The sequence below is a fragment of the Salvelinus alpinus genome, chromosome 1 (genome assembly GCF_045679555.1).
Source record: "Salvelinus alpinus chromosome 1, SLU_Salpinus.1, whole genome shotgun sequence".
Lineage (NCBI taxonomy): Eukaryota > Metazoa > Chordata > Actinopteri > Salmoniformes > Salmonidae > Salvelinus > Salvelinus alpinus.
In genome coordinates, this window is record NC_092086.1 from 26,446,709 (window position 1) to 26,464,588 (window position 17,880).

The 17,880-nt window shown below is 49.9% G+C and overlaps 1 protein-coding gene across 2 annotated transcripts in view; it reads left to right on the top strand.

Moving 5' to 3' along the window:
• The window catches only part of LOC139572051 (platelet-derived growth factor subunit A-like), a 22,792-nt gene extending 5,796 nt beyond the window's left edge, over nt 1–16,996 (top strand). Inside the window, exons 3-5 of one of the 2 annotated variants that reach the window (XR_011674344.1) lie at nt 13,053–13,179; nt 13,947–14,078; nt 15,800–16,996. Coding sequence is in view for 1 of the 2 variants with exons in the window: in XM_071394875.1 (XP_071250976.1) it covers nt 13,053–13,179; nt 15,800–15,813 (141 nt within the window). In the remaining variant the exon portion in view is untranslated. The remainder of the gene's footprint in view (nt 1–13,052; nt 13,180–13,946; nt 14,079–15,799) is intronic. The other variant, XM_071394875.1, reaches the window with a different exon arrangement.
• The last annotated feature ends 884 nt before the right edge of the window (nt 16,997–17,880 follow it).

A 17,880-nucleotide genomic window follows, 5' to 3' on the forward strand; every position in this document is an offset into this window, starting at 1 on the left:
CCCTCCCCTCTCCCTCCCTCTCTCTCTCTCTCCCTCACTCCCCTCTCTGTCCCTCTCTCTCTCTCTCTCTCTCTCTCTCTCTCTCTCTCTCTCTCTCTCTCTCTCTCTCTCTCTCTCTCTCTCTCTCTCTCTCTCTCTCTCTCTCTCTCTCTCTCTCTCCCTCCCCCTCTCTCCCTCTGTCTCTCCCTCTCCGTCCCTCTCTCTCTCCGTCCCTCTCCGTCTCTCCCTACCCCTCTCCATCCCTCCCTCTCTCCGTCCCTCTCCGTCTCTCCCTACCCCTCTCCATCCCTCCCTCTCTCTCTCCCTCTCCGTCCCTCCCTCTCTCTCTCCCTACCCCTTTCCGTCCCTCCCTCCCTCTCTCTCCCTCCCCCGCTCCCTCTCTCCCTCTCTCCCTCCCCCTCTCCTTCCCTCCCTCCCTCTCTCCCTCCCCCTTTCCTTCCCTTCCTCTCTCCCTCCCCCTCTCTCCCTCACCCTCTTCTTCCCTCCCTCTCTCTCCCCCTCTCACGCTCTCTCTCTATCCCCTCTCTCTTTACCCTCTCTCTGTCTCGCTCACTCTCTCTCTCTCTCTCTTTATATCCATATCTCTCTATATCCCTTTTTCTCTCTTTCTCTAGTCTATATCACTTTCTCTCTATCTTTTTATTCCCCTCCTCAGCCCCTCTCCTTTCTCTGCTCCATCTTTCCCATCTTTCCCCATCTCCTCCTGAGTGAGTGTGTGTATTCAAGACCCCAGCTGTGGTACGCTGCATTGCATTACAGGGTTCTGATAGGTTTGTCAGTGCTGCTGGCCCGGGCCTGCTGGTTAGATACAGTCATCTGTAAAGCAACAGGGGGTTCTGGGAAGCAGGCCCTGCTCTGAGGACAAGAGGGTCTAGTGAGGACTGTGTGCGTGTGTGTGTTTGTGTGTTCTCCCACAGGCTAAAGCAAACAGTCAGTCAGACTGACAGAGAATAGAGCTGTCACTTCCCTCTTTTAGTTGTAGTTTGACCACTAACTAGTCTTGGATATCCCAGACATTGGAGCAACGTCAGCTAGGCAACGACACTAGGACTGGGGAGGATGTCGGCTTCTCTCTGACAGTTCAGAAGGGAGGGGGTTGTTCTGGGGAGGGTCCTCTTCAGACAGATAACCCTTCCAACAAAAGAGACCACAGAGAACACTATTCTAGTAGGACATTTGGGAGTAATGGACCAGCAATCAGAAAGACTAGGAGTAGGAGAGGGTTACCTCATCTGCTCGCTGGCTCAGTCTCTGTGGGAGTGTGTGTAACAAGTATTCCCGGTTACAGTGTGTGTGTGTGTGTGTGTGTGTGTGTGTGTGTGTGTGTGTGTGTGTGTGTGTGTGTGTGTGTGTGTGTGTGTGTGTGTGTGTGTGTGTGTGTGTGTGTGTGTGTGTGTGTGTGTGTGTGTGCGTGTGTGTGTGTGTGTTGCTCCTCTGTGCCGTGTGTTCTCCCCTAACGCGCTGCCTGGGACAAGACCATTAGTGTTGAGGCAGCAGCAGTAGAGAGATGAGAGTGCTACTGAGGGGAAGAGAGGCCACAGAGTAATGAAGTGTTGATGCCTGTTGGATCAAAGCTGGAGGCCACAGAGGGTCAGGAGGATATAGCTGCAGGATCCACACATCTCTACTGACCCTGACTTTAAGGAGCCTCCTCTGACCTTTTGACCTCCACACACACACACACACACACACACACACACACACACACACACACACACACACACACACACACACACACACACACACACACACACACACACACACACACACACACACACACACACACACACACACACACACACACTTCCTTTCCCCCAGTCAGTCAGTCAGTCAGGACAGAGGCAGTAGCTACTAGCCGGGGCCTGTCCTCGTGTGAGACCTAGTTACGGGGTGTTTCATAAATAAAGGGACGAGTTGACGGCCATACAGTCAGTGTGATTAATGTGTGTGTGAGGCGTCCTGTGGATTACGTGAGAGAGGGATGAGGGGGATGGAGGGGGGAGAGGGGAAGTGAAGGGGGTCCCTGTTTGAAGTTGGTGCAGCTGTGAAGTATTTTCACTTTGATTTGGTCCCAGATTTTCTGCTAAATGGTGAGGGTTGGAGGTGTGTGTGTGTGTGTGTGTGTGTGTGTGTGTGTGTGTGTGTGTGTGTGTGTGTGTGTGTGTGTGTGTGTGTGTGTGTGTGTGTGTGTGTGTGTGTGTGTGTGTGTGTGTGTGTGTGTGTGTGTGTGTGTATCTGGGGTCACCCACTGTGTGCCAGAGACCATGAAGCTGGACAGATTCTAGAACTTGGGCCAGAACTGGACCGTCTGGAATGCATCTGCTGAAATAAGAAATGTAATTCAACATTATTTTACATTTCTTTTTATTCTTTCTTCATTTCCATCCCTCCCTTTTACGTCCACTCCTCGTCTCCTGTCCTCCCTTTTGAACTTCTGCTTTGACTTCATCCTCTCTCTTGCTCTCGCCCTCAGCGTTTAAAGCTGTTTCTCTCTATCAAACCTGAGTTCAAATATTATACATTTGAAATCTTTCAAATACATTGAGTGTTTGCTTTAGCCTGCCTTGAGTGCCAGGTTTGCACTTTTGGGACATTTCTATTGGTTCCATTACAAGTTCAATAAAGTACATCTAAGTATATAAAATGATTTCCAATAGTATTTGAACCCAGTTCTGGTCTGTTTGATGTTAGTTACCTACATGTTGCATGTGTTCTGTGACTCTTCCTGCTTTAAAGGGTGTCAAGGCCCATTCTGTTTGCTGTGCTTATCAGTGTCCCAGAGCCCAGCCCTGCTGGGGAACACTACACTACACCACTACACTCCTTGCCACTACATGTTGGATCTTCATTTGATCACCCTGTTGTTGCAGGATTTATCCTGCACAGCAGGAAATGCAAACTTATAGTGTATTAGAGGTTTAAAAAGACTTCTAAAGTTTATAATTTCTACTTTAAAATGTCAGACTTGATTTGCCTTAACTGAAAATCTATCAGCCTCTACAAAAATGTCAATTTATTATAATCCACACAATAATTCACATTTCCTGTTGCTGCAGGATAATTTTCCTGCTTTGAGAAACTGGTCAAATTAAGATCCAACATCTGTACCTACTCTCTCTATTGGAGAGACTAAACTAAAATCTGTAGCATTTTTATTCCAGTTTGCTTAAAAACCCCATCAACATTTCAGTCCACAGGACATTCATCAGAATGGTAGAAAACATGAAAAGATAAAGACAAGGTAATATGGGGTGTTTTCTCTGTCATCCCATACTTGTGCCCACAGGACCTCTACAGAGTAGTGATTACCTGTCAGACCACTGTCAGGCCCAACACTTCATATAAACACCACTCTTACCAAGCTCTAATTACCATTGATGACAAAGGAGAACATTCCCTCTTCACCTCTATCTCGTTACCTCTCTCTATTTTGTTCTTTCTCTGTCTGTCTCCATCTCCTTCCCTCCCTTCCTCTCTTTCTGTCTGCCTTTCTGTGTCTTTCTCTCTCTCTCGCTCTCTTTCTCTCGCTCTAGCTCTCATTCTCTTTCTCTCTCTGTCGCTCTCTCTGTCGCTCTCTCTGTTGCTCTCTCTGTCGCTCTCTCGCTCTCAATTCAAAGGGCTTTATTGGCATGGGAAACATATGTTTACATTGCCAAAGCAAGTGAAATAGACAAGAAACAAAAGTGAAATAAACAATCTCTCTCTCTACCTCTATATCCTTCCCTCTACCCCTCCCCCCTCTCCCTCTACCCCTCCCCCCTCTCCCTCTACCATCTTGTTTACATTTTCTAGTCTATCATTTTTTATAATTTTCACTTCCCTTTCTGGGAGAGAGTTTTACTCTTCATTTCTGGTTTCTGGCAATGAGTGGTTTCCTAGTTCCACTACTATCAGAATGAGAACTCTTAGTTTAGATTGAGTCACAGCAAAAGTAATGAAAAGCATCTTGTGCGAGGTGGTACGGTGTGTGTGTTCTGGTGTGAGGACATGGGAAGGAGCAGGAAAGGAATGAAGGAGGAATTACATCTCTTATTGGACGCTTTGATGTTGGATATTTGATGATGGTCATACTTGGTGTCAGGAGGAAGGAGAGGCAGACAGTCTGCGGTCGAGACGATCCCCACATACACATTTGGTGACACACTGGGAGCTGTGAGAGAGAGAGAGAGAGAGAGAGATGGAGAGAGAGAGAGATAGAGAGAGATGGAGAGAGAGAGATGGAGAGAGAGAGAGGGAGAGAGAGAGAGAGAGCGATGGAGAGAGAGAGAGAGAGAGAGAGAGAGAGAGAGAGAGAGAGAGAGAGAGAGAGAGAGAGAGAGAGAGGGAGAGAGGAGAGAGAGAGAGAGAGAGAGAGAGAGAGAGAGAGAGAGAGAGAGAGAGAGAGAGAGAGAGAGAGAGAGAGAGAGAGAGAGAGAGATGGAGAGAGAGAGAGAGATGGAGAGAGGGAGAGAGAGAGATGGAGAGAGAGAGATGGAGAGAGAGAGAGAGAGAGATTGGTGTGAAGAAATAAAGTGCTTTTTCTCAGCCCTCCCATTGGTTTCCATTGGCATTCCTGCCTGCGTGCCTATGATAAATGCTCTTCTTGTTTCCTTTCTTCACCCCACGCCCCTAATCCCCCCTCAGCACCCCTTATAACCCCCCATCCACCCCTAATCTCCCCTCAGCACCCCTTATAACCCCCCATCCGCCCCTAATCCCCCCTCAGCACCCCTTATAACCCCCCATCCACCCCTAATCTCCCCTCAGCACCCCTTATAACCCCCCATCCACCCCTAATCCCCCCTCAGCACCCCTTATAACTCCCCATCCGCCCCTAATTCCCCCTCAGCACCCCTTATAACCCCCCATCCACCCCTAATCTCCCCTCAGCACCCCTTATAACCCCCCATCCACCCCTAATCTCCCCTCAGCACCCCTTATAACCCCCCATCCGCCCCTAATCCCCCCTCAGCACCCCTTATAACTCCCCATCCGCCCCTAATTCCCCCTCAGCACCCCTTATAACCCCCCATCAACCCCTAATCTCCCCTCAGCACCCCTTATAACCCCCCATCCACCCCTAATCTCCCCTCAGCACCCCTTATAACCCCCCATCCACCCCTAATTCCCCCTCAGCACCCCTTATAACCCCCCATCCGCCCCTAATCCCCCCTCAGCACCCCTTATAACTCCCCATCCGCCCCTAATTCCCCCTCAGCACCCCTTATAACCCCCCATCAACCCCTAATCTCCCCTCAGCACCCCTTATAACCCCCCATCCACCCCTAATCTCCCCTCAGCACCCCTTATAACCCCCCATCCACCCCTAATTCCCCCTCAGCACCCCTTATAACCCCCCATCCACCCCTAATCTCCCCTCAGCACCCCTTATAACCCCCCATCCACCCCTAATCCCCCCTCAGCACCCCTTATAACCCCCCCATCCACCCCTAATCCCCCCTCAGCACCCCTTATAACCCCCCATCCGCCCCTAATCCCCCCTCAGCACCCCTTATAACCCCCCATCCGCCCCTAATCCCCCCTCAGCACCCCTTATAACTCCCCATCCGCCCCTAATCCCCCCTCAGCACCCCTTATAACCCCCCATCTACCCATCAATCCCCCTCTTCTCAGAGTTGAAAGCGTTGGGGGATTTGCTGTCTGTCTGTCTGTCCATCATTTTCAAAGCCCTGGTCATTGAGTTCCTTATGAGGTTCACCCTTTACGGAGGAGGAGGGAATCTATTCCTTTTTCCATTAAAACCAGACTGTCAGACAGATAGATAGAGAGACAGCCCCCTCTATCTCCCTCCTGCCTTCTCTGTCCCTTTACCCGCCTTGTAGCGCACAATGAGCAGGGTTAGAAGGGGTTGCAGGTTTTCCTCTGTATGTCTGGTGTCTGTGTGTCTGGTGTCTGGTGTTGGGACTCGGCCACTTCATTTATCCTGTGACAGATGAATTGCGTATCCCCCACTCTCCCCTCCTCCTTCACCCCTCCCTTCTTACTCTCCCCCCTCCTTCACCCCCCCCTTCTTACTCTCCCCTCCTCCTTCACCCCTCCCTTCTTACTCTCCCCCCTCCTTCACCCCTCCCTTCTTACTCTCCCCTCCTCCTTCACCCCTCCCTTCTTACTCTCCCCCCTCCTCCTTCACCCCTCCCTTCTTACTCTCCCCCCTCCTCCTTCACCCCTCCCTTCTTACTCTCTCCCCTCCTCCTTCACCCCTCCCTTCTTACTCTCTCCCCTCCTCCTTCACCCCTCCCTTCTTACTCTCCCCCCTCCTCCTTTACCCCTCCCTTCTTACTCTCCCCCCTCCTCCTTCACCCCTCCCTTCTTACTCTCCCCCCTCCTTCACCCCTCCCTTCTTACTCCCCCCCCCTCCTCCTTCACCCCTCCCTTCTTACTCTCTCCCCTCCTCCTTCACCCCTCCCTTCTTACTCTCCCCCCTCCTCCTTCACCCCTCCCTTCTTACTCTCCCCCCTCCTTCACCCCTCCCTTCTTACTCTCTCCCCTCCTCCTTCACCCCTCCCTTCTTACTCTCCCCCCTCCTCCTTCACCCCTCCCTTCTTACTCTCCCCCCTCCTCCTTCACCCCTCCCTTCTTACTCTCCCCTCCTCCTTCACCCCTCCCTTCTTACTCTCTCCCCTCCTCCTTCACCCCTCCCTTCTTACTCTCCCCCTCCTCCCCAATCTTATTTATTTTCCTTTATCGCGATGTTGTTCCCATTCCTAACTACCCGTGGTGCACATCCACATCCAAGCCTTGTTTTCCTTGGACCGCCGAGCCCAAACTTTCCTTTCCACGCTCCGGCACTCCCATCGGGGGAAATCCCAATTAACCCAGCCAGGACAATCGGCTTCAGAGCTGGGAGAGGCTGGGATAGAGACTGGAGAGAGAGACTGGAGAGAGAGACTGGGATAGAGACGAGAGAGAGAGACTGGAGAGAGAGACTAGGATAGAGACTGGAGAGATAGACTGGAGAGAGAGACTGGAGAGATAGACTGGAGAGAGAGACTGGAGAGATAGACTGGAGAGAGAGACTGGAGAGAGACTGGGAGAGAAACTGGAATAGAGACTGGAATAGAGACTGGAATAGAGACTGGAATAGAGACTGGAATAGAGACTGGAATAGAGACTGTGATAGAAACTGGAGAGAGACTGGGATAGAGACTGGGATAGATACCTGAGAGAGACTGGGAGAGAGACTGGGAGAGAGACTGGGAGAGAGACTGGGAGACAGGAAAGACTGGAAAAGGAGAGAGTTGAAGAAACCAGGAGAGACTGGGAGAGACTGGGAGAGAGACCAGGAAGAGACCTACCTTTTCTCTTCTATCCCTGAGCTCACTGCATAAACCCTTTAAACCCACTGTTGCTCTGTCTCTCTGGCCGGATCGGATATCATTCCATAACCTGACCGGGATTCTTTCCCAGGCCCGGCTTTCTGACAGAGTTTAGAGGTTGATGATTTATATATAGAGTGTGTGGGGCCCCTTCGGTTGCACCATGGGGTCTTCTATGGTGTGTCTAGCTGCTGGGATGGTGGGCTCTGAGACGGGACTTGAGTTTTTATTTTTTTTATTTTTACTATGAATGTCAATATTTCTGGGGAGTCAGAGAGTGTCATGACAGGACACAGACAGGCTGACATGGTGACAGGGACACAGACAGGCTGACATGGTGACAGGGACACAGACATGCTGACATGGTGACAGGGGGACACAAACAGACTGACATGGTGACAGGGGGACACAAACAGACTGACATGGTGACAGGGGGACACAGACAGACTGACATGGTGACAGGGACACAGACATGCTGACATGGTGACAGGGACACAGACATGCTGACATGGTGACAGGGGGACACAAACAGACTGACATGGTGACAGGGACACAGACATGCTGACATGGTGACAGGGGGACACAAACAGACTGACATGGTGACAGGGACACAGACATGCTGACATGGTGACAGGGGGACACAAACAGACTGACATGGTGACAGGGGGACACAGACAGACTGACATGGTGACAGGGACACAGACATGCTGACATGGTGACAGGGGGACACAAACAGACTGACATGGTGACAGGGGGACACAAACAGACTGACATGGTGACAGGGACACAGACAGGCTGACATGGTGGCAGGGGGACACAGACAGGCTGACATGGTGACAGGGACACAGACAGGCTGACATGGTGGCAGGGACACAGACAGGCTGACATGGTGACATGGGGACACAGACAGGCTGACATGGTGACAGGGACACAGACAGGCTGACATGGTGGCAGGGACACAAACAGACTGACATGGTGACAGGGACACAGACAGGCTGACATGGTGACAGGGGGACACAAACAGACTGACATGGTGACAGGGACACAGACATGCTGACATGGTGACAGGGGGACACAAACAGACTGACATGGTGACAGGGGGACACAAACAGACTGACATGGTGACAGGGACACAGACAGGCTGACATGGTGACAGGGACACAGACAGGCTGACATGGTGACAGGGACACAGACAGGCTGACATGGTGACAGGGACACAGACAGGCTGACATGGTGACAGGGACACAGACAGGCTGACATGGTGACAGGGGGACACAGACATGCTGACATGGTGACAGGGACACAGACATGCTCACATGGTGACAGGGACACAGACAGGCTGACATGGTGACAGGGACACAGACAGGCTGACATGGTGACAGGGACACAGACATGCTGACATGGTGAAAGGGACACAAGCAGAGACACAGACAGGCTGACATGGTGACAGGGACACAGACATGCTCACATGGTGGCAGGGACACAGACATGCTCACATGGTGGCAGGGATACAGACAGGCTGACATGGTGACAGGGGCACAGACAGGCTGACATGGTGAAAGGGACACAGACAGGCTGACATGGTGACAGGGACACAGACAGGCTGACATGGTGAAAGGGACACAGACAGGCTGACATGGTGACAGGGACACAGACAGGCTGACATGGTGAAAGGGACACAGACAGGCTGACATGGTGACAGGGACACAGACATGCTTACATGTGGCAGGGACACAGACTGGCTGACATGGTGACAGGGACACAGACAGGCTGACATGGTGAAAGGGACACAGACAGGCTGACATGGTGACAGGGACACAAGCAGAGACACAGACATGCTGACATGGTGACAGGGACACAGACATGCTCACATGGTGGCAGGGACACAGACATGCTCACATGTGGCAGGGACACAGACTGGCTGACATGGTGACAGGGGGACACAGACATGCTGACATGGTGACAGGGGGACACAGAGGGGGATGTGGAGGAGGGAGCAGGGCTGTTTGCGTGTTACCCAGTACTGAACTGAACACCCCTCCCCCCTCCTCTCCACCTCCTAATTCCAGTATCAGTCTATTGTTATACTCTGACTCTGGGAATGTGCCTTCGCTGTGTACAAGGAGACAAGGGAAGGGAGGGAGAGAATGAAAAGGAGGAGATGAGAAGTGTAGAGGAAGACAGTGACTAAGCAAGAGAATGCTTGCTGTTGACAAAGTGGGAAGAGCAGAGGGAGAGTACGTAACTTCATTGGTGGAGACATGTTGAAAACCACCCACACACTCAGAGGAGGGAAGGGTTTAGGTGCTGTTCTGCTCTGTGTGTCCTTAACCCTGCTGTGTTGTGTAACAGGCCTACTGCTGACCTCTCTGTCACACATACACACAGCTTTATCCTCTTGTCGATGTGTGTTTGTTTGTGCAATTGTGTGTGCGTGTATCATTTGTCATTAGGCTCCGCCACAGTAGTAACTGTCAGGCACCGCTGACTCTCCTTGTTTCTGATTGGCCGACCCCTGACCCCCTAGACATTCTGGTAACCAACGGCAGCGGAGCTGGGCACAGAGACAGCTGCAGCCCCTGTGAGCATACAGCTCTGATTCCACTGTCACACACACTGGCTAGTGACAGGGAGTGGGTTTCCGTTTGGCTTGTTTTGCTCAGGAAACACTATCGATTAATCAGGCCTATATTAGTCACCAGTGTCCTTGAGGATTAAACAGAACTAGACGGAGTTTAATAGGTTACGTATGAATGAGACTTAATGCTACCCATGATCACGTTCAGTGTGCTGTCCCCCTCCTTTAAAGACTCCCCCCTAAACACACACAACCCACCCCAAAATGACATGGTCCCCGGAATGTACACAAATCTAAAACCTTCCACCTCTGCAAACTTATGCGAAAGACACACAGGTTGAATGAATTCAGTTGTGTAACTCTCCCCCTCCACCCCCTCTTTCTCTCTCTTTCTCTCTCTCCCTCTTCTTTCTCTCACCCATTCCCTCCTCTCTTCCCACCGCTTCTCTCTTTTACCCATCTCCCCTCTCTCCCCCCCTCTCTCTCTCTCTCTCTCTCTCTCTCTCTCTCTCTCTCTCTCTCTCTCTCTCGCCACCCCTACTCAGTTTCTGCTCAGGCCCTTTCACCCTCTGCTTCAGACCGGAGATAAGAGCAAACACACACCGTAATGATCGCCGTCCAGACACCATTGTCCACTGTTTACCCACGGCATACCTCTGCTACTTAACCTCCTTTTCACTCCCTCTATCCCTGTTTTCTCTCTTTCTATCCCTCATCTTCCCCCTTTTCCTCCCTTTCTAAAAGACACTGTTTCAAAGGAAGGATGGTGAATAGTGGATGCTGTGTACACCCTACCCTCTTCCTGGCCACTCTGTGTCCTGCTCAGCCTACGTCTCTGTCTCACCCTGGGCTTATGTTTCCGAGACGTTACGTCATTGCAGGGCCCAAACATTACAAGGTTCTGTAGTATCAGAATGGAATGGTGTATTATTTGGGCTGTGTGACTAATTCACTGGGTAGAGCTTGACTTGGCTGGAGGCCAGAATGGGATTGAGAAAGAACTCTCCTTCTCTCCCATCGGTGTGTGTCTGTGTCTGTGTGTGTCTGTGTATATGTGTGTGAGCTGTCCTGACTGCATAACAGCATTGTTCATAACACCAGAAAGCGTGAGGAGATTGCCGGTCAATATCCTGTCCCGTGCCATGACCAGGAAGAGCACAGAAGCCTGATATATTGTTTCCATGTGGCCCAGGCCCAGGGTGTGTCTGTGTACCTGCCCTGGCCTTCAGATCAGAGATCAGAGAGAGGCATCACCTAACGCCGTTTTACACATCCACCCAACAGCCCAGCAACACCCACTTCACAGGCCCCTTGAAGTGGCTGGGTGGTGGGGAGTCAGTGTTGGGCTTGGTGGAGTTATTGAATGGAAGTTTAGGTGGAGGTCTGTGTAAGATCTGGCTGTGTGGGATAGTGTTGGGTTAAGTGCAAGGGTTAGGGAGATGATGGTGGCTGTGTCTCTTGGTGTTAGAGAAGGAGAAATGGAGGAGGGAGATGACAGTGGCTGTGTCTCTTGGTGTTAGAGAAGGAGAAATGGAGGAGGGAGATGACAGTGGCTGTGTCTCTTGGTGTTAGAGAAGGAGAAATGGAGGAGGGAGATGACAGTGGCTGTGTCTCTTGGTGTTAGAGAAGGAGAAATGGAGGAGGGAGATGACAGTGGCTGTGTCTCTTGGTGTTAGAGAAGGAGAAATGGAGGAGGGAGATGACAGTGGCTGTGTCTCTTGGTGTTAGAGAAGGAGAAATGGAGGAGGGAGATGACAGTGGCTGTGTCTCTTGGTGTTAGAGAAGGAGAAATGGAGGAGGGAGATGATGGTGGCTGTGTCTCTTGGCGTTAGAGAAGGAGAAATGGAGGAGGGAGATGACAGTGGCTGTGTCTCTTGGTGTTAGAGAAGGAGAAATGGAGGAGGGAGATGATGGTGGCTGTGCCTCTTGGTGTTAGAGAAGGAGAAATGGAGGAGGGAGATGACAGTGGCTGTGTCTCTTGGTGTTAGAGAAGGAGAAATGGAGGAGGGAGATGATGGTGGCTGTGCCTCTTGGTGTTAGAGAAGGAGAAATGGAGGAGGGAGATGATGGTGGCTGTGCCTCTTGGTGTTAGAGAAGGAGAAATGGAGGAGGGAGATGACAGTGGCTGTGTCTCTTGGTGTTAGAGAAGGAGAAATGGAGGAGGGAGATGACGGTGGCTGTGCCTCTTGGTGTTAGAGAAGGAGAAATGGAGGAGGGAGATGACAGTGGCTGTGTCTCTTGGTGTTAGAGAAGGAGAAATGGAGGAGGGAGATGACAGTGGCTGTGTCTCTTGGTGTTAGAGAAGGAGAAATGGAGGAGGGAGATGACGGTGGCTGTGCCTCTTGGTGTTAGAGAAGGAGAAATGGAGGAGGGAGATGACAGTGGCTGTGTCTCTTGGTGTTAGAGAAGGAGAAATGGAGGAGGGAGATGACAGTGGCTGTGTCTCTTGGTGTTAGAGAAGGAGAAATGGAGGAGGGAGATGATGGTGGCTGTGTCTCTTGGTGTTAGAGAAGGAGAAATGGAGGAGGGAGATGACGGTGGCTGTGCCTCTTGGTGTTAGAGAAGGAGAAATGGAGGAGGGAGATGACAGTGGCTGTGTCTCTTGGCGTTAGAGAAGGAGAAATGGAGGAGGGAGATGATGGTGGCTGTGCCTCTTGGTGTTAGAGAAGGAGAAATGGAGGAGGGAGATGATGGTGGCTGTGCCTCTTGGTGTTAGAGAAGGAGAAATGGAGGAGGGAGATGACAGTGGCTGTGCCTCTTGGTGTTAGAGAAGGAGAAATGGAGGAGGGAGATGATGGTGGCTGTGCCTCTTGGTGTTAGAGAAGGAGAAATGGAGGAGGGAGATGACAGTGGCTGTGCCTCTTGGTGTTAGAGAAGGAGAAATGGAGGAGGGAGATGATGGTGGCTGTGCCTCTTGGTGTTAGAGAAGGAGAAATGGAGGAGGGAGATGATGGTGGCTGTGTCTCTTGGTGTTAGAGAAGGAGAAATGGAGGAGGGAGCAGGGCTTTTTCTTTCTATTCATTCATCCATCTCTCTTGATGTTAGCCAATGGAGAAAGAGTGAAAGGTGAATGAAGGGTACACAGGAAAAGCCTAAACGAGCCTAAATGGTGTTCTTGTGGTAGTGTTGTTAACCTCTCTCTCCCTCCCTTCTTTCAGGTGGCCAAGGTGGAGTATGTGCGGAGGAAACCCAAGCTGAAGGAGGTCTTGGTCAGGTTAGAAGACCACCTGGAGTGTGTGTGCACGTCACAACATCACGTGACCGAGCACTCAGACCCAGACACAGGTAAATAATATTAAGGCCGACCGAATTTATCACAACTTTATTGGAGCGTAGATGACCTTCAGAGACGGTTTGGTTGGATGTCTGAGTATCTGAGTCCCGCCCCATTCAGTCATTCCTTCCTACGCCTGGTCTCTTTATACTGCTAGTCTGTCTGTCTGTCTGTCTGTCTGTCTGTCTGTCTGTCTGTCTGTCTGTCTGTCTGTCTGTCTGTCTGTCTGTCTGTCTGTCTGTCTGTCTGCCTGCCTGCCTGCCTGCCTGCCTGCCTGTCTGTCTGCCTGCCTGCCTGCCTGCCTGTCTGCCTGCTTGCTCTCTGGCTTGCACTGGATGACCTCTTGTATATGCCTGTTGGGAAAACAGACACTCCTGCAAGCTAGACTTCTATTGCCAAACCTGCAAGGCCCCTTGTGTGTGTCTGAGAGAAAGACAGTGTCAGTGTGTGTGAGGGTGTTTGACTGTGTGTGTGTGTGTGTGTGTGCATGCGTGTAAAGGGAGGGTGTCCAAAGGCTGCTTGGCTTGGCCGGCAGGTAACAATCCTTTCCCCTTGATCCAAAGCCTCCGTTGGGAAGAGATAAGAGGAACGATGTGGACTGATAAGTCATCGCAACTATTTATAGTGTCATTTCAAATCCTCTTGAATTCTCTCTCTGTCATGGGGTCTTTTTATCTCCTCTGCTTTCTGCTCTTTGTGTTGTAAACCTTGCTGCTTCCCCCTCTTGCTAACCGCTGTCCTTGTCCTCCTATCCCCCCTCCCCAACTTGTGTTTTCAGGCCACCATACTAGGGCTAAAGGTAGAAAAAGGAAACCTAAAAAGCTAAAGCTCAACAAGGATTTATTGGCGACATAATAAACTTGAACACATTATTCCAAAGTCCGGCCGCCGGACCCCCCGGCTCCAACAGGTAGGAGGACTTTAGCACCAGCATGGCAATCCAACCAATTACCCACCTGCTGGTCACAAGCCCAATCAGGGCAGAGAAAGGGTTGCCAATCAGATCACAATCAACGCCACACCCAATCAGTGTGAGGAGAGGGAGGGCTGAAATGGGCCACGCTCTGTGAATGTCGCTGCATGATTTAGTGTGATTTTTATGCCTGCCTGCGCACTGCATATCCTCTTTGTGTTATGTTTTTCTGCATGTATGAGTTTATGAATGAGTATTTCAACCTCACCTTGTTCACCGACCAGTGTTTGTCCTTCACTCCAGCTGTCTCTGTGTCTCTGTGTGTATCTGATTTCAAGTACCATTCTACATGTCTCTACTTCCCATGCGCTCCTCTGTATTTCATGTCCTTTATCTTTCTCTCTCATCCTCTCTGTCCATTTGTCTGTCTGTCTGTCCAATGTTCTGACTGTCTCTTCTCATCTCTGTCTGTCTGTCCAATGTTCTGACTGTCTCGTCTCTGTCTGTCTGTCTGTCTCTGTCTGTCTGTCTCTCCAATGTTCTGACTGTCTCTTCTCATCTCTGTCTGTCTGTCCAATGTTCTGACTGTCTCGTCTCATCTCTGTCTGTCTGTCTGTCTGTCCAATGTTCTGACTGTCTCTTCTCATCTCTGTCTGTCTGTCCAATGTTCTGATTGTCTCGTCTCTGTCTGTCTGTCTGTCTGTCTGTCTGTCTGTCTGTCTGTCTGTCTGTCTGTCTGTCTGTCTGTCTGTCTGTCTGTCCAATGTTCTGACTCTCTCGTCTCTGCCTGTCTGTCTCGTCTCTGTCTGTCTGTCTGTCTGTCTGTCTGTCTGTCTGTCTGTCTGTCCAATGTTCTGACTGTCTCTTCTCATCTCTGTCTGTCTGTCCAATGTTCTGACTGTCTCGTCTCTGTCTGTCTGTCTGTCTCTGTCTGTCTGTCTCTCCAATGTTCTGACTGTCTCTTCTCATCTCTGTCTGTCTGTCCAATGTTCTGACTGTCTCGTCTCATCTCTGTCTGTCTGTCTGTCTGTCTGTCCAATGTTCTGACTGTCTCTTCTCATCTCTGTCTGTCTGTCCAATGTTCTGATTGTCTCGTCTCTGTCTGTCTGTCTGTCTGTCTGTCTGTCTGTCTGTCTGTCTGTCCAATGTTCTGACTCTCTCGTCTCTGCCTGTCTGTCTCATCTCTGTCTGTCTGTCTGTCTGTCTGTCTGTCTGTCTGTCTGTCTGTCTGTCTGTCTGTCTGTCTGTCTGTCTGTCTGTCTGTCCAATGTTCTGTCTGTCTCGTCTTTGTCTGTCTGTCTGTCCACTGTTCTGTCTGTCTGTCTGTCTGTCTGTCTGTCTGTCTGTCTGTCTGTCTGTCTGTCTGTCCAATGTTCTGTCTGTCCGTCTGTCTGTCCAATGTTCTGTCTGTCCAATGTTCCGTCTGTCGTTCCATCCGTCGTTCCGTCCGTCGTTCCGTCCATCCGTCCCGTCCGTCTGTCCCTCTCTCTTTATGACACACGTTCAAATTGAACAAAATGGGGAACGAATATCACCTTTTACCTCTAACATGTTCAAATAATATGGGGATTAATGAAATGCTAATGCTAATGCTAAAGCTAATGGTAATAGTAATTATGAGGGTAATGGTAATGCTAAAGCTAATGGTAATAGAATCATCAGGCTAATGCTAATGAAATGCTAAATGTTAACATCAGCTCTCTCTCTTTTCTCCACAGTGGACATAAGGTGAGACCCCAGCAGCATTAGACTTCAGTGTGGAAGGGGCCAAAGAGAGGATGCTGCCATATTTGGACTGCTGACCTACCCCTTCCCTGACCCCACCCCACACCACCTACCGCCTTTTAAAAACAAAGATTACTGTAAAGAGAAAAAAAGTTAATAAAATGCCAAAGGTGCTTTTTTCTATTACCGTAAAAAGTAATGCAGAAGGTCTCTGCCAAGCGCAGCAGAACCAACCAATCAAACAATGATGCGGATGAGGATGGTGAAGCCGATAAAGAGCTGGGCAGAAAAGAGAGGAGGAGGAGGACAAGATGGGTTGTCGTTTGTTGGGTAAACAGGACAATTTGACGATCACAGAGAGAGATCCAGGATGGATCATTGGATTAAGCCTCGATGGGGGATCTGTTGACTGGATCCTAAAAGGACACAGAGAGGGACAATCAATGGACTCTTCGGGATGTGTGGAGGCTTGCATGTTCCTAGCCGTTGGTCTAAGTGACACTTGCCTGGACAGTCAATGACTGACAGAGAGAGAGGGAGAGAGGGAACGAGATGTTGAGAGAAGTTGTAGAGAGGTGTAGAAGGTACTGGTCGTGTTGCTTGTTGTTCCGGAACTCTCTGTACACTGTAGTGGAACTTGTGAACATTCTGGAACTCATAAAATGGTTGCCCATTTTGTCTCTTTTGGATAAAGTGTTGGGAAAAGTGTTTGGAATCATCAGGACCTGTTGTTCCAAGATGGCTTCTCTGCTTCTCTCTCTTGGGTTTCCCTATCTGCTCCTATTGGGATTGTGCCAGTCGCCATATACACTACAGAACGATTCAGAAAGGAAGATTAATTCATTGCTACTAATAAACTATTTATACGTGTGAACGTTTTCATTTCTCTCTCTCTCCCTCCAAGACATTGTTATGTTTTCTGTGACATGTAAGAGTCGGGTTCTGTCTGATCCTCTGGTAGTGAATCTTCATGTCCACATGTTGTTTGTAGTTGTTCATGTAGTTGTTACTCATGTTCAATGTTGCCTTATTATGTGCCAGTATATTATCTGAACAGTCTCAAGTCTAGTTGTATGGGCTGGAAATGGAAGGAAGCGTGGCGAGGAGGAGATGGGAGGACAGAGTCTGTACAAGTACAGGAAGATGCTTTATTTTTGTTAAAAAAATATATTATGCTTACTTATATTCAAGCAGGAAGTATGTTTGTTATTTCTTTGTTTGTTGTGGTTGAATGCTTTTATGTAATCCATGGAAACGATGTAGGAATGGGGGTGAGGACATGTATAAGGCCCCAGCAATGCACCCTGTTTGGTGCTGTAGGGTAGGCTTACATCAGCAGTGCTGTACTCTATTATCTAGAGAGCTGGATAGCGCTAACCTGGTCCCAGATCAGTTTGTGTTGTCCTGCAAACACATATAGTCATTGGCAAGACAGCACAAACCGATCTGAGATCAGTCTGGCTGAGGAAGACTCAATCTGGGGCATCGTTGGACTGTGTCTCTTTAACTCTGTTATCTAGCCAAAAGTTACACCCAGTAACCAGAGCGTCATTATACACAACAGAACACACACGTTCAGCATGTGTGTGTGTGCACATAAATGTGTGTGTGAAACCACTTTTAACCCACATCACACTCCTTTGATAAGATGGTGCCCAGTCCGCCCCACCAGCACACAAGTTGTTCTGAACGAGTACAAAGTCCATCTTGAATGAGAGAGTTGGTGAACAAACCAACATGAATGGTTTCCTAGTTAATCAAGCAGCAGTCTTCCATTGACACGTTAACAACGGAGAAGACTGTTCCACTGTTGATGAGTGAAAGATAGAAAAAGAAGATACCACTGTTTATGGAGAGACTGACACCAAATCTCTAACAACACCCTATTTCCCGTAGAGTGCAGTGCACTACTTTAGACCAGAGCCACTGGCCAAAAGTAGTGCGCTACATAGGGAATAGGTTGTCGTTTGGCACACACTGAATCAATAGAAATACCTGGGCACTTTCCCAAAATGTCTCAGAGTAGGAGTGCTGTTCATCTTATTCCTTCTGATCTAAACAGCTAAACTGATCC